Source organism: Geotrypetes seraphini, chromosome 3 (genome assembly GCF_902459505.1).
Source record: "Geotrypetes seraphini chromosome 3, aGeoSer1.1, whole genome shotgun sequence".
NCBI lineage: Eukaryota > Metazoa > Chordata > Amphibia > Gymnophiona > Dermophiidae > Geotrypetes > Geotrypetes seraphini.
The window spans coordinates 5,474,226-5,497,206 of record NC_047086.1 but is presented as its reverse complement, the minus strand read 5'-3'; the positions used below and the strand labels follow the sequence as shown (position 1 = coordinate 5,497,206).

Genomic DNA, 22,981 nt, shown 5'->3' with positions numbered 1-22,981 from the left:
GGGTCAGCAAGTGAGTCATCTACATCAGGATTCCCCAGATCAGGGTCAGGCAGCACAAATACCGTGGCAGGCAGAATCGAGGAAGTGTCCAAAAGAGCAACACCACTGAGACATGCTGTGGAGGCGAATTGGAAATGTGCAGGGGTAGAACACTGGTTCTGAGATTCAGACCACAAAAATTCAGAAAAAGTGTCTGACTCCTGGGGCATAGAGTCTCCCTAAAGTGACTAAAATTTGCGTTTCTTAGACTGCAAAGATCCACAGCTTGGTGAATGGAAATACCAGCTGCAAGAACGCTCTAAAAGCGCTAAATTTGCACAATCTTGGCAAGAATCCACATGAGGAGAGCCCAAGGACTCCATCTCAGCAGGTTTCCATGTAAAATTAGCAGTTTTGAAGAAGCAGGAACCTTTAGAAAAAAAGATTGCTAAAAATCTAAGATGGTCGCCGTAAAAAAATTCATGCCAAAATCGCAATATTTTTCATACTTCCCAAACTCTAAAACTGGCGATTTTAGGATTTTTCAGGAGGGAGAATTTAGGGGAACATTGATAAATACTCAAAACTCTACTTTTCCAACTTCTCCCGATTCCTCTCTCAGGCTGTCACCCTGTGTACTCACTGTGCCCTGACAGGATCTGTGCTGTAGCCTGCTTTCACTGCCACAATGCTGGGAATGGTTCTGTAAAGCTGATCTTCGGGTTGCCAGTCAGACTCCTAAATCTAACTACACCTCCACCTCTGCGGACCAACGGATGCACACCAGGACAGGCGGAGGTGCAAAGATGCAGCCAGCACCGTGTGAGACACCGCCAAGCCTCCTAAGGGCACCTAACAGCCTGCCCTTGATCCCTGCTTAACAGTAGATGAGACCACCTCACGGACAGCCCTGAGCTCCAGAGAAACTTATGCAGGCTCAGTGTTCTCCCCAGCGTGTTTTAGCCGGTGGGCGGCTAATATAGGTGAGCGCCCAGCTGTCATTTTGCATCTGCAGATCTACAAGCAGCCCCACTCATCACACCACCAGCATCGAAGCCGCGCACCAATCCTCTTCCCTGTCCTTACTCTAGAGGTGTCCAACCCATGGCCCATGGGCCGCATGTGGCCCAGCAAGGAGTTTTGTGCAGCCCAGCTTCTCTCCCCCTTCTGTGCCTCCCTCCAGCGGGTAGTTTTCTGGCCAGCTCCCTTGCTGCAGTTATCCGTGAGCGGCGGCGGCTCCTCGTGCACCATCTGCGGCTGTGTTAGAAGCATTCCCTCTGATGTCATGACGTCAGAGAGAAGGCTTCTGAATCAGCTGTGAATCATGCGTGAGGAGCCAACGCCGCCCGCAGACGACTGCAGCAAGGGAGCCGGTCAAAAAATAAATACTCGCCGGGAGGCACAGAAGGAAGGGAATGCTTCCAGCACAGGCGCTGATCACCGACAGCCATAAAATAAATACTTCCAGCACAGCCACGGATCACGTGAGGAGCCAGCCACCACCGCCTGAAGCTTTCACCAGAAAAACAATTGCAGCATGGGAGCCGGCCAGAAGGGAGGGAGAAGTTTGTGTTGGGACTCGAGAGGGAGGGAGCATAAACTTTGGACAAATGATGAAGGAAGGAGGGAGGGAGGGCGCAAGAGCCATAGAATTGAAGAATGGAGGGAGTGAGGGGGAGGGAACAGTAAAGGAGAATTGGTTGTCTGAGAGAAGGAAAGAGATGGTGCACATGGAGAGATTAATAAAGAGGAGAACTGTTGGGCAGCGAGAGGAGGGAGAGAGAGAATTATTGGACATGGTGGTGAGAGAGGAGTTAGGTAGAGATGCATGGGCGCGGAGAAGAGGGGGAGAAAATACTGGGCCAAGGAAGCCTCCTGGACTGGGTTTTTGTTTTTAAAGTACAGAGGGGGAGGGTATTAAAGAAGTGCTAGATTGGGCATGGGGGGAGAGCTTATGGGGCCAGAAACAGAGGACAGAGAGATGGTAGGCAATGGTCTGAAGGGAGAGAAGTTGGACCTGGGGTGGTGTGGAGGAAGAGGGAAAGAGATACTTGAAGGGAGAACTGTTGGGAAGAGAAAGGGAGAAATGGTAGACCTGGGGGAGGAAGGCAGGCAGGGGGAGAGATGGGTGGGGGGCAGTTGGGAAGAGAAAGGGAGAGAAGTTGGATCTGGGGCTGGAAGGGAGGTAGGGAGAAATTTTAGGTCTGTGGATGGAAGGCAGAGAGATGCAGCATCTCTCTTTTTTTCCCCTCCATTTCATTGTTCAGCATCAAGGGGAGAGGGAAGAAGAAAAACAGAAAAGAGAGGGAGCAAAATGTTGGACCATGGGGATAGAAGAGGAGAGATGGACCTATGGGAGGGCAGGATGGAAGAGAGCTGGGATAAGAAAGGGGATAGAAAGAAAGTGACAGGGAGTTATAGCCTGACCAGTGGAGAGAGGGAGGGGGATTCTGAAAGTGTTGAGCCATGTGAATGAGGTCAAAAGGGAGATGACAAGATGGGATGACAAGATGACAAGATGCACTTCTTCGAGGGGGTAAACAGCCATTTGGACAAAGGGGAACCTGTAGACATCATCTACCTTGACTTCCAAAAGGCCTTTGACAAGGTACCCCATGAGCGGTTACTTAGGAAGCTGTGGAACCACGGGGTGGAAGGGGACGTACACAGATGGGTCAAACACTGGTTGGCAGGCAGGAGACAGAGGGTTGGAGTGAAGGGTCACTACTCAGGCTGGAGGAAAGTCACGAGTGGAGTTCCGCAGGGGTCTGTACTTGGACCGCTGCTGTTCAATGTATTTATTAATGACCTGGAAACGGGGACGAAATGTGAAGTTATAAAATTTGCGGATGACACTAAACTCTGTAGAAGGGTCAGAACTACGGAAGAGTGTGAGGACCTACAAAGGGACCTAAGCAAACTGGAGGAGTGGGCGAATAAATGGCAGATGAAATTCAATGTAGAGAAATGCAAGGTCATGCATATAGGGAGAAAGAACCCGATGTTCAGCTACCAAATGGGGGGATTAGTATTAGAGGGAAGTAACCTTGAAAGAGATTTGGGTGTACTGGTGGATACAACAATGAAGTCAACGGTGCAATGCGCAGCAGCCGCGAAGAAGGCGAACAGAATGTTGGGTATTATTAAAAATGGTATTATGACCAGAACGAAAGAAGTCATCCTGCCGTTGTATCGGGAAATGGTGCGCCCGCACCTGAAGTACTGTGTTCAGTATTGAACACTGCACCTTAAGAAGGATATGGCAATACTTGAAAGGGTCCAGAGGAGAGCGACACGAATGATTAAGGGCATGGAAAACCTTTCATACACTGAAAGATTGGAGAAGCTGGAGCTCTTCTCCCTGGAAAAGCGGAGACTCAGAGGAGACATGATAGAGACCTACAAGATCATGAAGGGCATAGAGAAAGTGGAGAGAGACAGATTCTTCAAACTTTCAAAACATAAAAGAACAAGAGGGCATTCGGAAAAATTAGAAGGGGATAGATTCAAAACAAATGCTAGGAAGTTTTTCTTTACTCAGCGGGTGGTGGACACCTGGAATGCGCTTCCAGAGGATGTAATAGGGCAGAGTACGGTACTGGGGTTTAAGAAAGGATTGGACAATTTCCTGTTGGAAAAGGGGATAGAAGGGTATAGATAGAGGATTATTACGCAGGTTCTGGACCTGTTGGGCCGCCGCGTGAGCGGACTGCTGGGCACGATGGACCTCAGGTCTGACTCGGCAGAGGCATTGCTTATGTGCTTATGTGGGTGAGATAGCAGTGAGTACAGTTGTAGAAATGTGGTAATGGGGAGTAGATAGAAGGGAATAGGAGGCTGGGAAAGGAGTGAGATGGGAAATAGGAAAGCTAGAGACTGAGAGAAGATGGAGGTAGCTGAACATTTAAAAAGAAGAAGGGTGAGAAAGGAAGGCAAGATTTGAGTGGGAAAGGAGTGAGATGGGAAATGGAAGAGAAGATGAAGAATTGAGAGGTAGCTGAATATTTAAAAAGAAGAAGGGTGAGAAAGAAGGAAAGATTTGAGTAGACAGGCAGAAAAGAAAAAGTTAAGAAAGCTGAAAGGGAACAATCAATATGTTGGAGACAGGCATAAGAAGGAAATGGAACGAGAGAAGAGGAGAAAAAAATGGACAGCAGACACTGGAAAGAGACTTAGTTGAAGATAGACAAAAAGCAGAAAGAGAAACTAGGACCAAGATAATGGAAAAACAAAATATCCAGACAAGGTAGAAAAAATGGTTTTATTTTGAATTTATTAACTGGACTATGTTAGCTTTGGGATATGTGCATCACAATTATTTTTATATTCAGTGGCGTAGTCATATATACAGCTGATTTGGGGGAGGGACTGGAGCCCAAAATTAGTGGATGGGCACCAAAGTTTCTCCCTGCCTGAGTGCAATTTATAAATACTTGAGTTAGTGGGGATTCCCAAATCCTGCTAACTGAAGACAATCTTCCTCTAGTCTGGCAACTCAAAATCTCCAAGCTTTGCAGCCAATGGCAATATCCTCAAGCTGCCCCTGCTTTCATGTATGCATGAAAGCCAAGGGGGGGGGGGGCAGGGAGGAGGGAAGGCAGCAGCTCTGCAATATGGCTGCCAGATGCAGAACTTGGGAAGTTGGAGGGGGAGGAGGTGGCTGTCAATTGGTGAGGCTTGGGGATCCCTACTAGCTACAGCAGGGGAGATGTTCATTTTGAGGGAGTCTAAGCTCAAAGTAGGAGGCCCAAAAAAGCAGTATATTTACCCTGACTGAATGATCCTCCACGTGCACCCTGACAGCTGATGCAGCATCCCCGCTCTGATGAGGCTCACCAAAGCTGTAATAGAAATGAATGGGAATACCAGGAGCGCAAATCTCTGCTTATCAGAGCGGGGATGTGGAAGCCTGTGGCTGCTCCCACTGTCAGCGGTGTACGTGGAGGATCACTCAGTCAGGTCAAGCATTACTGCTTTTTTGGGTTCCTCTCCACAGTGTCCCTTTAATGAAGGTTATTAGATAAGTACATCTTCTATATTAGTGATTGCAAATTTGGGACCTGCTCAGCCTTTTTTTTGCTCATCAGCTAGTGTTAGTGTTTGTGTGGCCCCAGAAAATTTTTTTTCATCCAATGCGGCCCAGGGAAGCCAAAAGGTTGGACACCCTTAAGAACATAAGAATTGCCGCTGCTGGGTCAGATCAGTGGTCCATCATGCCCAGCAGTCCGCTCATGTGGTGGCCCTCTGGTCAAAGACCAGCTTCTCTAACTGACACTAGCCCTATCAGTATATGACCTTGTTCAGCCCTATTCCTTCCCGTAAGCAGGGTACAGGGCACACCATTTGGTTCAGAATTTTTTTTTTTTTTCTCCTCTACAGGTGGTGCGTCATATGGTCAGGTGCGTCTTATGGAGCGAAAAATACGGTACCTCCTTGCATTTATGCACAAAGTGAGTTGTATTCTAAAGTTAAAGAATAGACTACAGGTTAGCGGCTAACTGTGTAACAGTCACATGTGTAAATGTTAGTATCCTATGGCAAGTCCCCAAACTGGTCCTTAACATCAGGTGACCTGTTATGGAATGACTTAAGTCTAGGAACATAAATAGTGGGTGGATTTAGGAAAGGGAAAAAGGTAGGCTCATAAATGTGGCGAATGAATGGCAGACCCACATTTTAAGCTCCTAAACGGAAAACGAAAAACTTAGTCTGCTAAGTGTGGCTGAAAATAGATCACTAGCTTTTTAAATAAAAAAAAATATCATAAGAACATAAGAATAGGCTTACTGGGTCAGATCAATGATCCATCAAGCCCAGTAGCCCATTCTCACGGTGGCCAATCCAGGTCACTAGTACCTGGCCAAAACCCAAGGAGTAGCAATATTCCATACTACCGATACAGGGCAAGCAGTGGCCAGTCATTTTACTCTGAACCCCTTAGGGCAGAATGGAAGATGAGGACGCAGACATATTGGTAGTTAGTTAAAATCCTTTATGCAGAGGTCACATTTAAAGGCAAAGGAAGGGCTGGCTCAAGGTGGCTGAAGCACCCTGAGTTAACTTTTGCACCAGTGTTCCCTCTCCTGTGATCTAGTAGCTTCCCCCCCCACACCAAATGCTGGTGATAAAGGGCACCAAAATCTTGAATCTCCCTCCCCACCTGCAGAATCAAGGAAAGAGAGAAAGAGACATGGCTACTGGGCTTGATGGACCATTGCTCTGACCCTGTGAGGCTATTCTTATATGGGTGCATAATTGGCAAATATTCTATCATTGAAAGTAGGCATCTACTTTCCATAATAGAATACTACAGTAACCAGGTATGTATGCACATGCTTAAACGTGTGCCTATGTTCCAGAGATACATATCACCTTCCAAGATATGCATGAAGCTACAGTCATATTCTAATGATTTATTCATGTATGTGTTACCTTACCTAAAAGGAACCCACATTAAAGAATTCCCCTAAAGGAGAATAAGTGAGAGTTATGGGATTTGAACGGATTGGTGGACGCAGATAAAGAAGCAAAACTAATTATGCAAACCACCAACAAAACTGTTCTTAGCATGTCTTCTGAATTAAAACTAAAACTTCTTCCATAACACAGATCCAAGATTCTTTTCCATGGTTTTCTTCTCTAGCTGAGTGTGGTGGTGAACTCTAAGCCAAATGATCACATGCATTTCTAAATCAAAAAGTCATTACTGTAACATACATATTTTGAAGCCTGACAGCAGCTTGAGCTGCATAAAGGGCACGGAGTGGAGTGAGACAAAGACCTTGGAAGTAAGATAACAAGAGCTGCATTCTGACATTGAACATGTGGCATATTTTCTTCCTGCCAGGCACATTCCTTACTGACAAAGTTCAGAAAGACACAGGGAAAAGGAGAATGTAAATGTCAGAGTCACAAGGGAACTAATAGGGCGAGAATCATAAAAGCAGCAAGGATGAGAGAGCAGAAAATGTGAGATGGAATGAGCAAGAGGCATAAGAGACATAGGCAGCAATAAAGAGCTGCAAGTGTGAAGCAAGAACTCCGAGAGTCATGAGAGACCCAGGAGAGTGACACTTGCAAGTGTGAGACAGGCAATGCAAGCAAGAGCCGTGACAAATATAAGAACATAAGAATTTCCCGAAGGTCCATCAAGCCCAGTATCCTGTTTTCAACAGTGGCCAACCAGGTCCCAAGAAGTAAAACAGTGGATTTCCCCAACGCCCTTTGGACTTCTCTTTTAGGAAATTATCCAAACCTTTTTTGAAACCATACACACATACCATCCATTTTCTTCTATACTGCAAGTTTTGGAAAGGATTCAATGGCTACAAACTATTGCGCTAATAGATAATAGTGGGATTATACATCTATGAGTTTATTGTGCACTCACTATTCACACACCCATCATCCAAAAATGTCAAACGAAAAAAACTATATGACAACCTAATAGCCTGGACAGACAAATCACCATTCTGTTGTCATCGACCTTCAAGAAAGATACTAAAACCCTACTCTTCAAAAAATACATAAAACCTATCTAACATAGCCAGTCCATACCCAAACCCCACCTACCCTCTCTATACCCTTAATATATTCTAATTTGCTTCTAACTACCCAACAAATTCAAAAATGCTCCTAATTACCCAACATTTATCACCTTACGATCTCGACAACTCTTTGGCAATTCTTATTACCCAACATTTATCACCTTACGATCTCGACAACTCTTTGGCAATTCTTATTACCCAACATTTATCACCTTACGATCTCGACAACTCTTTGGCAATTCTTATTACCCAACATTTATCACCTTACGATCTCGACAACTCTTTGGTACTTCTTAAGTAACTATTATGACATCTCTTATGCTATTCCTGTAAACTTTTATGTAATTCTTGATCATTTTTTATGTAATCTGCCTTGAACCGAAAGGCATTGGCAGAATAGAAATCACTAATGTAATGTAATGTAATGTAACAATCGAAGTGAGTAATAGGTTCAATCTGCTCACGCAGGAAGAAGGGGGCCCAGACGAATTGTGGGCAGAGATCAAAGCATGTACCATACAAGAAGCCAGTATGTGGTAGGAACTGGTTAACTGCAACTACCCTCCAGATCATTAATAAGTGGAGAGAGGCAAAGTTTAAGGGCAAGTTGAATGAGGCAAGGCGACTCAATGCTGATTTCCAAAGAGCAGCCAGGAAAGACCAGAAAAACTTCCTGAATGCTCGCTGAATGAACAGTATCACAACTGACTTGTGATGAAACTGAGATGACAAACAGGGGTGAATGTCCTTTAACTCTAAGAATATAAATTTGTATTACATTAACCTTCAGCAAATTCTTTCACTTTTCACACCTACTATTCCTTTCTGCATTTCAAACTATTAAGAGCAGACCAAAACTGAGACCTAATTTCGCTGGTCTGTATGCACATGGAGGGGCATAATCGAAAGGGACGTCTAAGTCTGTTTACGTCCATCTTGCAAGTCGTCCAAAGTAAAAAACAGCTTAAGACAAATTTTCGAAAGATACGTCCAACTTTTTTTCGTTTTGAAAATCGTCTAATTATACGTCCTGCCGATCTGATCATCCAAGCCGCTAAATTGTCCATCTTTATACCACATTTCCGTCCAACTTTCCATCCAAGTCCAAAACGCCTAGAACAAGCCCTGTTGGACGTGGGAGGGGTCTGCAAAGTGATGGACTGCACACCCAGACATGCCACCTAAATAGTGGGGTACCTTACAGGGCACTGCTGTGAACTTCACAAAAAGGGTGCCATAGCTTCTCCTCACTACAGCTCCTCACTACAGGTCAAGGTGAGCCCCCCAAACCATGTCCAGAATCCCCTAGACCCACTTATCTACCACCCCAATAGCCCTTATGGCTGCAGGAGCCACTTATATGCCTGTACAAAAGGGTTTTGAGGGTGTATAGGGCAGTGCACATGTTTAAGTATCAATGCAGTGATTACAGGGGTTATGGGCATGGGTCCTCCTCTCTATGGGTCTCTAACCCACCCCCAAGATGACTTAAGCTGTCTCTGTGCTGGACGACTAGGCTTTCCTATGCCAGGCGGCCAGGTGATGATGGTCTGGAGGCAGAATTTTCAAGTTGTGATTAAAAGTTTTATGGGGGTGGGGGGGTCGTTGATCACTGGGGTAGTGTGTGGGGGTCTGTTTTATGTGTTTTCAGTGCTTATCTGGTGAGTTTAGGTGGGTTTTTGTGACTTAGACCATGTTTTACATGGTCTAAGTCACAACGTCTAAGTTCCGTCTAGGCTCTGTTGTAAAACTTTCGGTTATACATGCTGTACGACTACGTCTAACCCGGCCCACGTCCCACCTCCCGAAACGCCCCGTTTAGCTTTGTCGTTCAGCGGCACTATGAAGGCCTAGGTCGTTTAGAAATACGTCAAAAACCCGGTTTTATTATCGGCACTTGGACGTTTTTGAGAAATGTTCGTCCAAGTGCCGACTTAGGCCGGTTTTTGGACGTTTTTCTCTTTCGATTATGAGCCCCTTAGTGTTTCTCAGTGCAGTGCTTTCGATACGAGCTTTTCATGATTGTTCCGTTTGAGATTTTGCTTGTTTTCATCCAATCCGGTCTTTTGAAACTCTACGTACCATCCATCAGCGACCCCTGAGGAAGAAGTGTTTTTCGAAACACGGGCCGTGTTGGGTCCTGTACATACGAGAACAAGGACCAGTTTGGGGATACAATTGGTTTATTTATGTTATATATGTTTTTATGACTTTTATTGAATAAATTCCTGCACCTTGTACATTTTTCTGCAGTTTTATTTTGGTTCTTTTCTGTATGTATACTTAACATCATAGAAGCCAACTTTTCAAAATCATTAGGAGTGTTAAACCAAACAGAAATTATGTCTTTCGGGACACAGCTAAGGCTCAAGCACCCAGAGAACCAGCTCTTATGCTTAATATCATGCATGATCCTTACCTGACATTACAATTTATGTTCTCTTCAGGGCAATGTTTCCAAATGAGTTAATTTTGCACATACCGTGATAGTAATCAACCACACACCTAAGCAAAGGTATATAGAGTATGATCTTGTGACTCAAATTTACTGCTAAAACTTGCAGGACTACTTGCATCATGCCAAAGAGCTTCATAGTTCATAGTTTTTTAAAATTTGATTAAATGCTAATCATAAAATTCAAAGCATTGTACATTGAAATAATACATGAATAAAAAGAGGGAATTAACACCAAATAATAGACAAGACCTAAAGAAGACCAATCAAACTAGGACAGCAAAACAAGAGGAGAGAGGGAGAACTACAATTTTGTAAAGAAAAGAAAACAAAAAAGGTAAAAACAGGGGGGAAGGAAGAGGGGATAGAGTAACGAGATGATAAGATAGCAGAAAGGATAAATTACTCTTAGGCATCTTTAAAAAGGAAGCATTTTAAACTACCCTTGAATTTATCTATATTTTTTTCCGCTCTGATATATGATGGGAGGGAGTTCCAGATTGTAGGTGCCATGACAGAGAAGATAGAAGCGCAATGGGTACCGATAATTTTTAGTGAGGGGACATAGAGTGTGTGTTGAGAGGCGGATCTTAAAGCTCTAAAAGGAATCAGGAGTCGTATCTATAAATGCAGGCTCATTGGTCTTTTGTGTTTTAAAAGTCAAGAGAGCAATTTTATGCGCAATCCGATGAGGAATAGGCAACCAGTGTTATTTCTTTAGAAGTGGAGTGACATGATCATATTTTTTGAATTCGTAATGATTTTAATGGCCATGTTTTGGATCAGTTGAAGACGTTTGATATCTTTTTAACATAACCCTTTATGTAGTGAATTGCAGTAATCGATTTTTGAAATAACAAGGGAATGAATCAGAAAATTGAGAGAATGAGTATCTAAGAGAGGGACTAAAGACCTTATCATTCTGAGTTTGTAGAAACAATTTTTAACAAGGGCACTGATTTGGGGATGATAGGTTAGTTTGTTGTCAATAATGACACCTAAGATTTTAATTGAGGAGATTGATTCGATTGGAGTATTTTCGATGGACAATGGTGCTACAAGTTGAAGGTCATCTTTCCATGGGAAAAGAATACTGCTTGTTTTTGTGATACTAAGAGAAAGCATGTTGGTGTTTAACCAATCTCTAATTTTTTCTAACTTAGAATCGATAGAAACAATGTCATTAAGATTAGAAGGATCGACAGTGTGGAGAATTTGAATGTCATCGGCATAGGCAAAAACTGAGAAGCCGATTGACTGACATAGGGTTAATAACGGAGCGAGATAGATATTAAAGAGTAATGGGGATAGTATGGAACCTTACGGAATGCTGAAATTGTTTAGAAAGGAAGAAGAGATGGAATTATTGAAATGTACTGTGGAAATCCTGCAAGAGAAGTAGGATCTGAACCATTCAAGAGACTGGTTAGTGATGCCGATCGAGGCTAGTCTTTGAAGTAAGAGCTGATGATCTATGGTGTCCAAAGAAATAAGGATAACTGATTTGTGCTGATCAAGAAAGTATTGGATAGTTGCTTCCTACTAGAGTTCATAAATAGATCCTGTGTAGGCAGTCTATCAAGGTGTGCTTGAAAATTCCTTTCAATCACGCCTGGTACATCCAAAATGATGAAATATTTCTGTATCTTTAAGCCACATTTTTTGATCTCTGACTGCAATTCTTGACATGAGTTTTGACCAAGTAATTGCTTGGGACTAACACTTCTACGATCAATGCTATGCCATTATTTTTCTCTTTTAACATTATGTTATCAGCCAGAAAGGGATGTCCCAGGCAATCTTAACTTCTTTATTCTTCATAATTCTTTTAGGCTTAAAATCCCAGTGCTTTTCCAGTGTTGGGAAGATTAGGTTCTTACCTCAATAACCTTCTTTCTATTAGAAAGGCATACAAGTCTTGAACCAATGGTTATTCTCCTTTACTCGCAAGTATGTAGATGGTATCATCTACCTTTTTCTTTCAGCTCTGCTTCCTTCATCTCTGGGCTGAGCCCCATCTCCTCAGTTCATATCAAAGCAGCTGACAATTCCTATAAGAGGAGAGATAAGGAAGTAGGAAACGAGGTATTCTGTTCTGATCTGCAAAAGTCAAAGGCAACGCAACAATGTCAATATAATTATAACTGAAATCAAGGTAAAAATGAACAAGCCACCTACTCGAGGGCAACCAGCACTAACACTTATATAGCTGTGCCTCTTGCTTTTCTCATTGGAAGAGAGAGATCAATCAGTACTCTTCGGATTTGACTGACCAATATCTGGAAATACATACATTGATGCAGTGTGCCAATGCTTCAATGAAGAGGATCAATGTCTTGATGGAGAGTATCGTGTAGATGGAGAGAGCACCGATTTTGAAATGTTTTGAAATCATTGCGGATCGCCTGTGGAGAGTCTTCTCTCAAGCAAATCACCTTTGTTGAGTTGTGAGGCCAAGCAGGCGAGCTCTCCAATCACAAAAGAACATAAGAATTGCCGCTGCTGGGTCAGACCAGAGGCCAATCGTACCCAACAGTCTGCTCACACAGTGGCCCTTAGGTCAAGGACCAGTGCCCTATTTGAGTCAGCCTCTGGAAGAGCATTCCAGATTTCTACCACTCTCTGGCTAAGAAGAAGAACTTTCTTACGTTTGTACGGAATCTATCCCCTTTTAACTTTAGAGAGTGCCCTCTCGTTCTCTTCACCTCAGAGAGGGTGAACAATCTCTCTTTCTCAACTAAGTCAATTCCCTTCAATATCTTGAATGTTTCGATCATGTCCCCTCTCAGTCTCCTCTTTTCAAGGGAGAAGAGGCCCAGTTTCTCTAATCTCTCACTATACGGCAAATCCTCCAGCCCCTTAACCATTTTAGTCACTCTTCTCTGGACCCTTTCAAGTAGTACTGTGTCCTTCTTCATATATGGCGACCAGTGCTAGACGCAGTATTCCAGGTGGGGGCGTACCATGGCCCGGTACAGCAGCATGATAACCTTCTCCTATCTGTTTGTGATCCCCTTCTTAATCATTCCTAGCATTCTGTCCACCCTTTTCGCCACCGCCGTCTCTCCAAGTGCTGCACCGGACATCCTTTATTCGTGTATAAGATTTTTATAACAGATATGCATCACCTTACACTTATCCACTCATTTGCCATGCCGCAGCCCATTTCTCGAGTGTGTTTATGTCACGTTGCAAGTCTTCAAAATCCTTCTGTGTCTTCACTACTCTGAATAACTTTGTATCATCTGCAAATTTAATCACCTCGCTCGTTGTACCAATTTCTAGGTCGTTTATAAATATGTTGAAGAGCACGGGTCCAAGCACCGAACCCTGCGGCACTCCACTTGTGATGCTTTTTCAGTCCGAATATTGTCCATTTACCCCCACTCTCTATTTCCTTTCCGCCACTCCTGACGCCACTCCTTGCATCTTCTCTCCACTGCGGCTCCCCTCAGTGAAAACTTCCTGTTTCCGCTTTTGTGTCCAAATGGAGAGAAGATGCCCGGAGTAGCGGCAGGGTAATTAATTGCTTTTGCCTGGCTGGGGAGGAGAAGAGCCTTATTGCCGCCACCTCTTCTTTTTTCCATCTATACTTATTCACTTGGTACTTTGATCTTCTCCCATGGCTTTCAGTATCACCTTTATGCAGATGACTCCCAGATCTAGCTCTCTACACCAGAAATTTCTACAGGAATCCAGGCCCAATTCTAAGCATGCCAGCCTGCCTATCCAACATTGCTGCCTGGGTATCTCACTGCCATTTAAAACTGAACTTGGTGAAAGACTGAGCTTCTTATCTTTCCTCCTAAACCCACTTCTCTTCTTCCCCCTATGGGAGGGGCCTTAAGTATCTGAACCAATTGGAGTATTAGGCCCCTCCCAGTGCATCCCAGGATCACCAGGGCCTTCTCTTGGGAAGTTGTTGGTGGGATGGTGGGAGGGGTCAGAAAGGGGGGGCCCAGGTTTTGGCAGTCTGGGGTGTGGGAGTGGCCTGGGTGGCCAAGGTAGGAGGGAGTAGGCATCCCTCCTGTTTTTTAAGTTGTTGTAGAGGGGGACCATCATCGGGGTGGCAGTCTGGGGAGGGTCTGGGTGTCTGAGGCAAGAGGGATTGTGCATCCTGCCTCTCTTATTTTGGGGGCTATTGTTGAGGGGGTGGCTGTCATCTGGGGGAGGGGCACAATTTTTTTTTTTTAAATGGGGACAGGTATTGTGCGTAACACACACACATCTGTGCCATTTAAAAAAAAAGTCTTCCTGCCCTGAACAGCTGAATGGCAAGAGGCTGCTTCAGGGCTTCCCCTCCGGCTCTGAGCATGTGTGAAAATCGCTTTTCTAATGACTGGTGGGGTAGGATTACGGTTGACCTCCACAAAACTAATTTGCAAGCAAAGTTGGCTTTACTTCAATCGCCATTTTAAAATCGGACCATCAGCCCACAGCGACCCATAGGATCTTTATGATAGTGCAGTCCAATTTCCGATTCGAATCGATTTGTATTTAGAAAAAATCGGCCTCGCCGATTCGGGGCCAAACCCTACTCCCCATGCCTTCAGTTTCCTACAGTAGGAGCGGCAGCGCTGCCTCTTGCTGGCTGTCCACTGCCGCTACTGCTCCTGCTTTAGGGGACGAGGGTCAGTTGGGAAGTGCTGGTTTCCTCCGGCTTCCCCCCTGGCCTCCTGCTCTTACCTTCACTGAATTACAGCAGCAGAGCAGCCTGCATAGAGGATCGCTGGTGCTTTAGCGGTGCTGTCATCTTCAGGAGCACGTTCACTCTGCTGCAGTTCCACCCCTCCTCTGATGTCATGGGCAGAGTGAACGTGCTCCTGAAGACGATGGCAGCCTGAAAGGATCGCACTGGCAATCCTCTGTGCAGGCTGCTCTGCTGCTGTAATTCAGTAAAGGTAAGACCGGGAGGCCAGGGGAGAATATGCAGGCCTTCGGGGGGGGGGGGGAGCAAGCCTTCGGGGTAGGGGAGCCCTGGTATAGAAGTATATGGAAGGAGGGAAGGAAGGGGGGTTCAAAGAGACATGCATATGCTGGACGGAGGGGGGGGAAAGAAATAATGGAGGGAGAGAGATGGTGGACAATGGGATTTAGGGAGGGAAGGAAAAGAAAAGGAAAGAGGTTGGACACACAGGATGTTGTAGAGGGGGGAGTATAGAGATACTGGATAGGAGGGTAGTTGGGAAGAGAATGGGAGAGATGGTGGACCCTAGGGTGGTGGGGAAGAAGGGAGATATGCTGGATGAAAGGATAGTTAAGAAAAGGAGAGATGGTGGATCTGGGGATGGTGGGTCCATCGCTGCAGCTGCATGGATGAAGACAAAAAAAGGAAAGATGTCAGACCTCCGGGGAAGGGAAAGGAAACGGAAAGGGAGGACTGAGATGGAAGATGGATGGTTAGCACAGAGAAAGAAGAAAACGACAAATGGACAGGAGATCCTGGCAGTTATCAGAAGACAACCAGAGCATGGGACCAACATGATTTGAATAATGACCAGGCAAGAAAAGGTAGAAAAAATAATTTTATTTTCTGTTTTGTGATTACAATATGTCAGATTTGAAATGTGTATCCTGCCAGAGCTGATGTTAGACCGCAAACATGAGCTAGGATTTAACAGAGAGAGGAAAAGGGGGTGGAAAAGTAGATGCGTCTTATGGACAGAATACACCTCCCCACCAGCTCGCCCACGGAACCTTTTTTAAGTGGTGGTGGTCCAGCGCAGTCTCCTGATGGACGGCTGCCTTTTCCCTTGCAGAGTGACGCACAACGCAGGAGCGCAACCTTTGTGCTTCTGCCTGGTCCCGCGCCACTCTGTGATTGGCTGCAGTCACTTCTGATCGCAAGATATTCCCATTGTCTTTTCTCCAGGTTTGACCCTGTGTTTCCACTGTTTCTAATCAAGTTGTATAGTCTCAAATGTTATTTTCCAAGTTTTTTACTTTTTCTTTACTGTGGGAAGATATTGTTGGATCCTGAATACCCAGGGAAACCTGCAATGCTGTAATAGCCTCCCAAATTATTTTCAAGTTAACCACAGCTGGTCTCTGTATTGAGGTCAGAGCCATTTGTGAACCAAAATCTTCAGTACTCATAGTGTTCAAAGCTAGAGGGATAGCAGGCGGGTCCTGCCTTCCTTCTTCCCCCTGTATCGAACCACTCACTGCTAAGTCCAACAATGTTCGTAGTTGCTATGTTACCGCCACAGGTTTACTCTTCACTTCACGGCTCTGAAACAGAGTAGTCTCACTTTCTTCTCTTAGCATCAAGAATGACACAGAATGGAGCTGTGGTTGATTCGGCAGGCTTTGATCATCTGGAGAGAGACTAACCACCTGAAATGAGGCCTGAGATTCTCCACTTGTCTCCTTCCTCCTGCCTAGACCAATTCCTCCAGATTGCCAGGTCCACGCTCAAAAAAAATGATCCATTGGGCCAGGTAATACCACCCCAGACCTGGGTTCAGAAGGAAAAACCCGGATCTTCAATTTTCTTTTTTTAACCATCAACCCCTTTCAACAGTGCAATGGCAGCCATCTTGTCCAAGCTCCTCCCCCGCACAGTCTTCGAGGCTGCTTTTAAGAACATAAGAAGTTGCCTCCGCTGAGGCAGACCAGAGGTCCATCTTGCCCAGCGGTCAGCTCCCGCGGCGGCCCATCAGGCCTAATTGCCTGAACAGTGTCCCTGACTGATTTTGTAACTGCCTCTAATTCTCTAATCCTATCCCTATAACCTCCCTCTACTCCTATCTGTACCCCTCAATCCCTTTGTCTTCCAGGTACCTATCCAAACCTTCTTTGAAGCCCTGTAGCGTGCTCCTGCTTATCACATCCTCCGGTAGCGCGTTCCATGTATCCACCACCCTCTGGGTGAAAAAGAACTTCCTGGCGTTTGTTCTAAACCTTCCCCCTTTCAATTTCTCTGAGTGCCCCCTTGTACTTGTGGTTCCCCATAATTTGAAAAATCTGTCCCTGTCTACTCCTAATTCTTACTCTCTTGTAAAGTACCAATGTCTGTTTCATCATTCCCCCTGTGAGAAATTCCCTATTTGTCCTGTTTGTCTATTTTGATTAGACTGTAAGCTCTATCGAGCAAGGATTGTCTCTTAAATGTTTTAATATACAGCACTGCGTAAGTCTAGCAGCGCTATAAGAAATGATAAGTAGTAGTAACAGCTCAACTCTTCCAAAAATGAGGTTAGGGAAGTGCCAAATCATTCCATTCCTGCCAGAAAAGAACTTACTTCTCCATTTCCTTCAAAGCCCTGTTCAAAATCACTCTTCTTACTTCTAAAACCCTGCTCAGGACTCCAATCTGGTTTCTGTGTTTTTCTATTCTGTTCCCTTTGGTCCTTTAACTAGAGCCTTTTCTGTTTGAATGCTTGAGATACACAAGTGTATTGAATATGGTGTCTGGAAAAAACGGGACTCCTTAAAGATTTTCAAAATACTTTTAAACATTTAGTATGACCTTTGAAAATACACTAGTATAACTGTGGGTGGGTCCTAATTAATTCATAATTTGTGTTCAAAGTGTCCTCATTTAACTAACACATTTGCAATGTTTTTGACGTCACTGAGGTAATGGCTCAATGAATTCTGAGGTTTCATTTATTAAGAGATCAAATGTTTCATAAGCTCAGTGTGTTGAAAAATAAAGCAGCCAGAAATAACTTGAATTTCAGGCAGAGGTTTCTGCTGCAACAGATATTATGGGGTTATTTAGAACAAATGTTGGGGTTCCGTAAGCAGATCTTTCATTGGTATCCCTTCCTTCCCATCGATAACACTTATTGCGCTGGCTTCAAGGGAAATCACATTTGCTTACCGATGGCCTTTGTATAATGTCTTGCACCAAGAAGCAGTTCTGGAGCTCTGTACCAGAAAGTTACCACCACAGGATCCAGATCTGCCAGCGGTTTCAGAGGGGAGTTGAACAGTCTGGCAAAGCCCATGTCAGCTGAAATAAAAGAACAGAGGAACATACTAAGTCTTCCAAAAGTTTTGCTAAATGATTCCTCCGAAAAATGCAAGAATTACCTATTTGTATTGTCAACAAAGTGGTATTAATTTAAACAACACTGTACATATGCAAAAACAGAAAGACAGGAGACTTAATTCAAAAAAAGTAAAAGAATATAAACCCAGCAAGCCATAAGAGTCCAGGAAAATGCAAATATTGAAGTATTCCACCCAGAAGATTTTTTGTTCTAAAAACAATTTTGTCTTGCAAGGGAGACATCTGTTTTGGATGGTTTAAATCCAGGGGCTCCTGCCTTAAGCTGGGAAATCATTTCAAGACTTGGGACACTGATTTTCGTCAGATCAGAAATTTTATTTGAGACACTGAGCGAGCTGCTGTATATATTGTGGGCTCCTTTTACGAAGGTGTGCTAGCGTTTTTAGCGTGCGCTACAATGCCGCAAGCGCTAACCCTGCGCTACATGGAAAATACTAACGCCAGCTCTATGGAGGCGTTAGCGTGTAGCTCAACTTCATAAAAGGAGCCCTGGGTCTTTTAGGAGTTACTGCCTGTTAATTCTCCAAGACCCAATCGCACATAGTGATCACGTGTCTGCTGAATTCAGTAAGCACTTCCATTTTTGTTGCAACTTAAGTTTTCACCTTAGCGGCACCATAGTGCCGAAGGAACACGCCCAAGGAGCAGGTCATGCTCCTTGGGGTGAGCAATTTATCTATTGGGTTCCCTCTGATTCGGCCAGAATTAGACTTTGCTGTGTCTTGTTTGAGAGGTACGTTAGAAATCTTATCGAGATTAGGAATCTTCTTTTTCTTTGCTCTCATTTATTTTGTGAGATGGCCAATGGCTGCTAATTTCTCTGATTCAGAACCAATGTTTCATTGTGGTCCTGTTCAGCGTATTCCAATAACCGTTGGTCGTAGACATTTAAAACCACAATTAGTAGTAAATCTTCCAGCTTCAAGTTTGATTCCATCCCCAAATTTGATCAAGATAAACTGTCATTCCCAGATTAGTGACTCTTCTGTGACCTTTGGGTTGTTGAATTGTAGATCTTTGAAAACTAAAACGTCATTTTTGAAAGATACTATTCTTACAAAGCATGTTCAGGTACTGGGTTTAAGAGAAACCTGGCTCAGACATGGGGAAAGAGTCTCGTATCCTAGATTCTGCTCCCCATGGTTTCAAATACGGTTGAAAGTCTCGATCATCCAAAAGAGGCGGAGGTTTAGCTCTACTTTATGACTCTTCATTTTCACTGGTGGAACTACCAACACGTATGTAAATTAGAAGGAGCTACAGTTGGTTAAAATTAATTTTAAGATCCCTTTGTACCAAGTTTCAATATACTGTCTATCAAAATTGTCTTTGGGATAAGATCTACTTGGCTTTGTCACAAATTTCACTGTCTTTTTAAAATTTGATAATTATGGGTGACTTTAATGTTCATTTTGCTAGTTTAGTTAATTCCCAAACTCCTTATTTCAATCAATTTTTGATAGATTTGGATATGAAATCATGGGTAAATTTTTTAAACACATCAATTAGGACACACATTGGATCAGATTATTACAAAATTTGAGAAGGACTATAGGATTAGTAATTGCCTTGGTAATAGTATTTCATGGACAGATCATAAGCTTGTGCTTTTTTCCCCTTATATGGAATGAGAGAATTTGGAATACAAAAAGTACTAAGGAGAGAATTTTCACTAGAAAATTGAATCAGAAATTACTGATGCCTCATTGCAGTTAAAATTGAATTGATTTGACTCCTATTTGTTGATTCAGTTTGCTAAGGTACTGAACAGTATTCAAAAGATTTCTAAACTACATGATCCAATACCTAAAGATTGGTTAAATATGGAATCTACTTTAAAAAGAGAAATCGATATAGTAGCCCCACTTCTGCAAATAGATCTAACACATAATAGAATACCTAAAATCTCCAGGTCAAAAAATCAAAACAGTACACTGTCCCACATCTGGCGAAACCTAACTTCTAAAAACGACTCCTCCCCCTCCCCCCCCCCTCCCTTCTCCAAATGACCTAGCCAAATTCTTCAACGACAAGATCACTACCATAAAGAGCTCGTTCCCCCCATCTATCTCTTACAACTCTCTTCTTCCGAAGGACTCTGAAACTATCCCTGCTGACAGATCATGGACTACTTTCGAACTCGTATCCGAGCCCCAGATCTGTAAACTTTGCCTCAAACTCAAATCCTGCAAGTGCATCCTAGATCCTTTCCCATCCTACCTCTACGAAAACATCCCTGCGCAGGCCATCTCTTTCCTTACTAACCTTATAAATAAAGCTTTACTATCGGGCCTGTCCTCCACAGAAATGGGACACATTGCCTTATCCCCTCTTCTGAAAAAAGCAAATATCCCTCTTTTAACTAAACTGCTAGAGACCATAGTCGCTACTCAGCTCTCCTCTTACCTAGAGAGATTCTCCATTCTCCAACACTACCAATACGGATTTAGGCCCAATTTCAGCACCGAGTCCCTCCTAGTTTCCTTAATTTCAAAGGTGCAACAACTACACGCTCAAAACAAATTTGCCATTCTTCTACAGTTCGATCTCTTTGCGGCTTTCGACGTAATGCACCATGACATACTAATCTACCAACTTTCTGAGATTGGAATAGACTCCTTTGTCCTAAAGTGGTTCTCAAACTTCCTTCGCGCTCGCTTCTACATTGTCAACGCAAACGGCTCCAAATCTGCTTCGTGGACACCTTCCTGTGGTGTCCCACAGGGTTCTCCCCTATCCCCTATTCTCTTCAACATGTATATGACCTCCCTGAAGCTCCTCAAACTATCCCCCCTTGAAACACTATACACATATGCAGACGATATCCTTATCCTCCTTGAAACAGATCAGAACCTAACAAACCTCCAAGAGAACATCACTTCATGCATAATGAGACTTCACGCCTGGTCCTTCTCTGTACAGATGAAATTAAATGAATCAAAAACAAAACTACTCTGGCTCGGCCCAAAATTAGTTCACCTGCCCACCCTCTTCACACTACCCACAGGCCCTGCTCTGCACCTTGAGTTCTCAAGCAAGGTCCTCGGCATCACTATCGATTCCTCCCTCTCCTTCAGCGATCACCTGAATTTCCTGGCAAAATCATGCTTTTTCAGCCTCCACATGCTGAGGAGAGTTAGATCCTATTTTCACCAAAAACATTTCACCGTCCTTGTACAATCCATTATCCTATCCAAACTTGACTACTGTAATGCCATTTATTTATGCCTAACAAAAAAAAGTCTTCACAGACTCCAGCTTATTCAGAATACTGCTGCCAAACTGATTTTTGCTAAACGCAAATTTGATCACGTCTCCTCACTACTTGCCACTCTTCACTGGCTCCCAGTACTTTCCAGAATTCATTTCAAATGTTCCTGCCTGGCGTTCAAGATCATTCAAGGCATCCTTCCGCCCCTAATCCCTCTATCCTTCCTCGCCCTGACGCCTGCTACCACCAGATCTGCCCACAGACATAAACTATCCTTCCCCTCTCTACACGGCATCCTCCACGCAGGTAAACTGGGTAGATCCCTCGTCTCCAAAATCACGGGCCTCTGGAACGACCTCACTGTCCCGCTGCGGAACCTGGACTCCCTCCAACTATTCCGAAAACAACTGAAAACCTGGCTTTTCTCTAACATATAACATCTCTTCTCCCGTTACATCCCCTCTTTATATATGCCCTTATAAATCTTTCTCCTCTCTCTTCCTATATTTTTAAGCTTTGTAAACCGTGTCGAGCTCCACTCCCGTGGAGATGATGCGGTATATAAACTTAAGGTTTAGTTTAGTTTAGTTTAAAAGGGGTTATCCCCTGGAGGATATATATAATGGTTACCAACGTTCCAAATTGCTACATCGTGAAGATTTACTTCAAACTGGAAATAAGACACGTAAGCCACCAGATTTTACTTTAGTTTTAAAACATTCACATCTATCAGGCAAGGTCAAACGCATCGTCATGTCCAACTGGCGGATCCTGGAGTTACATCAATGTTTTAGAGGAGCAAAACCTACTATCGCACTCATGAGGAATCCAAATCTTAAAGACAAACTGGTGCCTTCAGCGCTTCCACATACTATTACGACTTCAACTCATCACACAGGACATCGACCCTGTTCTTCATGTTCTGTCTGTTGTCATTCACTCAGTATCAGGATAAGGTCCTTTGGTCTGTTATAACTGCATAAATATTTGGTATAATAAACATTGCCTGCATCTCGTACATAGTTGCCTGCAGTTTGTTTTTTGATTTTGGTCTTACTAAATTTAACATCAGCCAATTACAGACTTTGCAGAACACTGCTATAAAGTTGCTAGGACATAAAAGTAAAAACCATTGTTTATAGAACTCAGTTCAAAATATTAGTGCATTCTATACTATGGTTCCTGATTATTTGAATCCTTATTCTCCAGCGCGTACGTTAAGGTTGCTACAGGATAATAGATTGGTACTTCCAGCTAGGAATCCATGTGTAATAAAGCTTTCTTTTTCTTAGCACCCAATCTTTGGAATAGTCTCCCAAGGCACATTAGGTCTGAAGGCTTTTAAGACATTGTTAAAAACCTATTTTCTTCAGATAGCATTTGGAGCAGATTCTGCACAGTGGAATTAAGATTTCTATGTTATGTTGTGCGTTTTCTTCTATGTGTACTTTCCTATTTTTCTGAAGCAGTACCAAACATGCACGTTGGCGTTGGCCCTAGTATTAGCAAATGTCTAAACCACTGAAATTATTACCTAATCTAATAACTTTGATTGGAGAACTCGATAAAATTTAGTTTTCTAAAAAGTGTGAGCCTATGAGGAAGCGTCAGCAGCAAACAACTCCGTGAATTTGATATTGCTGATATCTGGAGTGCCTCTTCTGATGGCTCTAAAACAAAAGCTGTGCTAGGGTTTTTAGCGCCTGCTACCTGAAAAACTACCGCCTGCTCAAGAGGAGGCGTAGCGGCTAGTGCGTGCTATTCCGCGC

At 43.7% G+C, this 22,981-nt stretch overlaps 1 protein-coding gene across 5 annotated transcripts in view; it reads right to left on the bottom strand.

The window, feature by feature from the left end:
• Nucleotides 1–22,981, bottom strand: part of CDK19 (cyclin dependent kinase 19) — a 276,135-nt gene that overhangs the window by 84,895 nt on the left and 168,259 nt on the right. For all 5 annotated transcript variants that reach the window (XM_033936298.1, XM_033936299.1, XM_033936294.1 and 2 more), the window contains exon 6: nt 17,810–17,941. In XM_033936298.1, the coding sequence (XP_033792189.1) occupies nt 17,810–17,941 (132 nt within the window). The remainder of the gene's footprint in view (nt 1–17,809; nt 17,942–22,981) is intronic.